The sequence below is a fragment of the Peromyscus californicus genome, unplaced genomic scaffold (assembly GCF_007827085.1).
Source record: "Peromyscus californicus insignis strain IS unplaced genomic scaffold, ASM782708v3 Scaffold_4__1_contigs__length_199733344, whole genome shotgun sequence".
NCBI classification, from domain to species: Eukaryota; Metazoa; Chordata; class Mammalia; order Rodentia; family Cricetidae; genus Peromyscus; species Peromyscus californicus.
This window is the reverse complement of record NW_026294562.1, coordinates 182,263,339-182,267,792: the sequence shown is the minus strand read 5'-3', so window position 1 is coordinate 182,267,792 and position 4,454 is coordinate 182,263,339. Positions and strand designations below refer to the sequence as shown.

The following is a 4,454-nucleotide window of genomic DNA, read 5'->3' as shown; positions in this document are numbered from 1 at the left end:
TTTAGATCTTCCCACAGGCTTTAAATTGTCTAATCTAAATAACAGTATGTCACGTGACCAAAGTCTTGACAATCCCTCACACAACTGGATCTCCCCTCTTATATTTCAGCTACTGTAAGAAAAGCCATGCCTTACTCAGCTCTTTGGTCTCAAAAGAAGTATGTGGATCGAATCTTCTTCATTTAAACCATGCTAACATTGATCAACACCCATTTGCATGAGCAAAATTAGCCCTTGTCAAAATACCACGAAAGTAGGTCCAGCCTCGGTTACCCAACACTCAGCCAATTGAAAGTGAATGAGAATAAGCTACAGGCTTTAAGACACTAAATTTGAAAATGATTTGTTACACAACGTTCTTTCAGAAGATGCTAGTTAGTGCATTCTAGTGGGCTTAAAGTGGATTTGTTTGTCCACCTTTATTTAAAATAACCAATGATGCCGGGCGGTGGTGGCGCACGCCTTTAATCCCAGCACTTGGGAGGCAGAGGCAGGCGGATCTTTGTGAGTTCGAGGCCAGCCTGGTCTACAGAGCGAGATCCATGAAAGGCGTAAAGCTGCACAGAGAAACCCTGTCTCGAAAAACCTAAAAAAACAAACAAACAAACAAACAAACAAAATAACCAATGATTGGAGGTGTTGTGCCTTCTCTTGGGTAGGAAAATGGAAGCAGCCGTGGGTTCCCTAGAAGAAAGTGAGAGTATTAAGCCACCCTGGGAAAGTGGGCCTCAGCAATTTCTTGACTCTGAAAGTTGGTAGAGGACAGAGTTCACTCATGGAATCTAGACCCTTGCCGTCCACAGCACACACGCCTGAAGGCAGCCTTGACCTCCTTGTTCCGCAGGCTGTAGATGAGAGGGTTGAGCATGGGGGTCACCATGGTGTATGACAGGGACACCACTTGCTTGCTCTCAGGAGAGTAGCTGGCCTTGGGGCGCAAGTGGATGACTCCCGTAGTGCCGTAAAACAGAATCACCACGATGAGGTGGGAGGCACAGGTGGACAGGGCCTTTTGGCGCCCAGAGGCTGATGGCATCCGAAGGACAGCAGCCAGAATCATGATGTAGGACGTAGCTATAAGACAGAAAGGAACCATGATGACGAGGACAGTAGCCACAAACACGTTGGCCTCGAAGACTCTGGTGTCTGCGCACACCAGGCTCAGTAGAGGTGCTATGTCACAGAAGAAGTGCCTGATGCCCCGTGGTCCACAGAAGGGGAAGTTAAAGAGCCAGATGGTGAAGACCAAAGCCACTGGTAGTCCTGAAAGCCAGCAGGTGGCGGCCAGCAGGTGGCATAGCCTCAAGCTCATGATGGCACCATAATGCAGAGGCCTACAAATGGCCAGGAAGCGGTCCCAGGCCATGACCGTGAGGAGGAAACACTCGGATGTGACTAAGGACAGCACGAGGAGCAGCTGCAGAGCACAACTTGTGGTGAACATTCCGCGTCCAGGCCGCAGCAGGGTCACCAGCAGACGGGGCGCCACGTCCAGTGAGAAGCAGATCTCCACCAGCGCCAGCTGGCGCAGGAAGAAGTACATGGGTGCTCGCAGGCCTGGGTCCAGGCTGGTGAGCATGACGATGAGCGTGTTGCCTAGCAACGTGAGCAGGAAGGCGGCCAGGAAGAGCACTGCAAGCATGGGGCGCAGGGAAGGCACGTGTGAGAAGCCCAGCAGCACGAACTCCAGCTCACGTGAGTGGCTGTGATTGGTCCAGGGAGGTGATGCCCAGGAGGGTGGCATGGGCCCAGGGCTGAAGGGCAGGGCGTTAAGGACCTGAGAGGAACCCTATGGCGTACCAGAGGGAGGAGATGATGAAGTGAGAATTGCAGCCTGTAGCTTCTGTCCTCTATAATCAAAGGCAAGCCTATCCAAAATGCAAATCAAATCCTCTCACCCCCAGGGACTTTCTTAAACACCTCAGTAAGTGCAGAATGAATGAAATGACCTCATCTGCTGACCTAACTCCTCTGGTCTATGTTCCACGGATCTCCATCCAGCATATGTGTACCACCTATACACCATTTACAGGGACTTTACACTTCTCATTCTCTCCTCTGCAACCACTTTTCCCATGTCAGTGTATAAGCACGGATGTATGCTGGGTCTTGGCTACGTCTCCATACACATTTCCCTCTATTCTTCCAAGAGGTTCCCATGACCCTCAACATTCTTCCCCCAAGCAGCCAGTATGCCCTCCCCAAGGCCTTTGCCTATACACAGTTCTGTTCCTTCCATATGTTGGCATCGTTAGACCATTCTCAGTCTCCAGGTCTATATTAAAATATCACCTTCAAGGCGGCCAATATGGCTCAGTGAGTAAAGGAGCTTGCCGCTAAGCCTGAAGACTTGAGCTCAAGCCTCAGTACCCATACAGTGGAAGAAGAGACCCAACTCCTGTAAGTTGTTCTCTGACATCTACATGACACATGCATTCACCCGCTTCCACATTCCTTCACACACAAATAGATAAACAAGTAACAACTCTGAGAGCATATACCTTGGTGGCCAGAATAAAACAAGTGACTACCCCTTCTTCTATTTACATTTCCTGAATGTAGTTGCAATGGAACAAATACTAAGTTGAATTTACCTTCTATTCAACAAAGTCTAAGTATTCTGTAATCTGCAAGCCTCATCGGTCATGCTACTTCATCTGCTGTCCAGATTATTCTCCACTAAATACCATCAAAAATGGTCTCTCATGAGGGTTTTGTGAAAAATCAATTTTGAGTAGGATATATGAAGTTTCTGGTAGTCCTGAAAGCCAGCAGGTGGCGGCCAGCAGGTGGCACAGCCTCAAGCTCATGATGGCGCCATAACGCAGAGGCCTGCAAATGGCCAGGAAGCGGTCCCGAGGAGACAGCTCTGTGTGTAAAGAGCTTGCTATGCAGACAGGAAGACCCGAGTTTAGAAATCCATCACATAAAAGCAGAGGGCTGCCTCTGTCACCCCAATGTGGCTCACTGGAGATATGGCATAGAGGCAGGCAGCTCCTAAGGGCTGCTTGTCAGCCAGAGTCTGACTGAAACAGCGAGTTCTACATTCAGTGACAGACCCGGTCTGAGAAAACACGGTAGAGGGGCTGGAGCAATGGTGTACTGAGTAAGAGAGCTTGCTGTGTAAGCCTGGGGAGCTGCATTCAAGTCCCTAGCACCCCTGTAAAAACCAAAAGAGCTTAATATGCCTGTAACTACAGTGTTGGGGGAGCAGAGGCAGGTGCATCATGTGAGCTCCCTTTCCAACTAGTCTGGGTAAAACGGCAAGCTTCTGGCTCACTGAGGGGCCATGTCTTAAAGGAATGAGGCAGTGAGTGAAAAGGAAGACAAAAGATCCTCCTCTGGCCTCTGGATGAGTGCTTATGAATACACAACACTCATCCATGTGCACGCTATGTGTACATACCACACCAGAAATTGTTAAAAATTAAAAAGTGGAGAACAGTGGGTGAAGACACCAACCCTGACCTCTGGCCTCTACGTTCAAATGCACAGGTAAGCATACCTGTGTACACATGTGTATACACATACACACACCCCAGAGCTGGGTCACAGTCAAATGTCCAAAGACATGTCGGTGACTTCAAAGCCCTCCTTTATAGACTCATATTGCATGCAAGATGAAGCTTAATTGTCTCATCATGACATTCACAGTCTCTTGGGGGGCAGCTCCCAAATCCATCCATCCATCCATCCATCATCCATCTATCCATCATCCATCCATCCATCATCCATCCATCCACCCATCCATCCATCCATCCATCATCCATCCATCCATTCATCCATCCATCCACCTATCCATCCATCCATCCATCATCCATCCATCCATCCATCCATCCATCCATCCATCCATCCATCCATCCAATCCAGAAGGTAACTCACAACACCAGATACTACACCAGGAACTGACCTTGGATCCAAGTTTTAAATGGAAAGGGACCGATTCTTTAACTTCTGATGCTTGGGTAGACAGAGGGGATTCTTAATCAGAAATGGAAAGGTTGCACAGAAGGATGTCATAGAATGACATCCTAACACCTGGTCTCCTGTAGAGCTCATAACACATTCTCACAGCATCATTTGTTGCATGCATATCCCTTTGTTTTACTTAACACAACGCCTGGCTCATAGTGGGTGAAGAATTTGTATTTAAAATGGTTGAACACCTATCTTGTTCATAATTCCACCTCTAGTTTTTACTTCAGTGCCTGGCACAGATAACGGAAAATCAGAAGTACTTATTTTGTTTGTTTGTTTTTCAAGACAGCTCTGGCTGACCTAGAACTTGCTCTGTAGACCAGGCTGGCCTCGAACTCAGAGATCTACCTGCCTCTGCCTCCCAAGTGCTGAGATCAAAGGCGTGTGTGACCATCGCCTGGCCCACAAGTGTTTCTTTTTTGAACATCTGTGGACAGCCCTTGTTCTCGTGCCCCCTTTCCTTAAAACATCTTTAT

General features: G+C 48.3%; 1 protein-coding gene across 1 annotated transcript; it reads right to left on the bottom strand.

Moving 5' to 3' along the window:
• Positions 1–713: 713 nt before the first annotated feature.
• Positions 714–1,851, bottom strand: LOC128095528 (olfactory receptor 10A7-like). Its single transcript, XM_052714585.1, has one exon. The coding sequence runs from the start codon at positions 1,742–1,744 to the stop codon at positions 770–772; it is 975 nt and encodes a 324-aa protein (XP_052570545.1). The 5' UTR covers positions 1,745–1,851; the 3' UTR covers positions 714–769.
• Positions 1,852–4,454: the final 2,603 nt, after the last annotated feature.

Coding starts and splice junctions, on each gene's coding strand:
- LOC128095528 (XM_052714585.1), bottom strand. CDS start 1,744: ATGCCACCCTCCTGGGCATCACCTCCCTGGACCAATCACAGCCACTCA.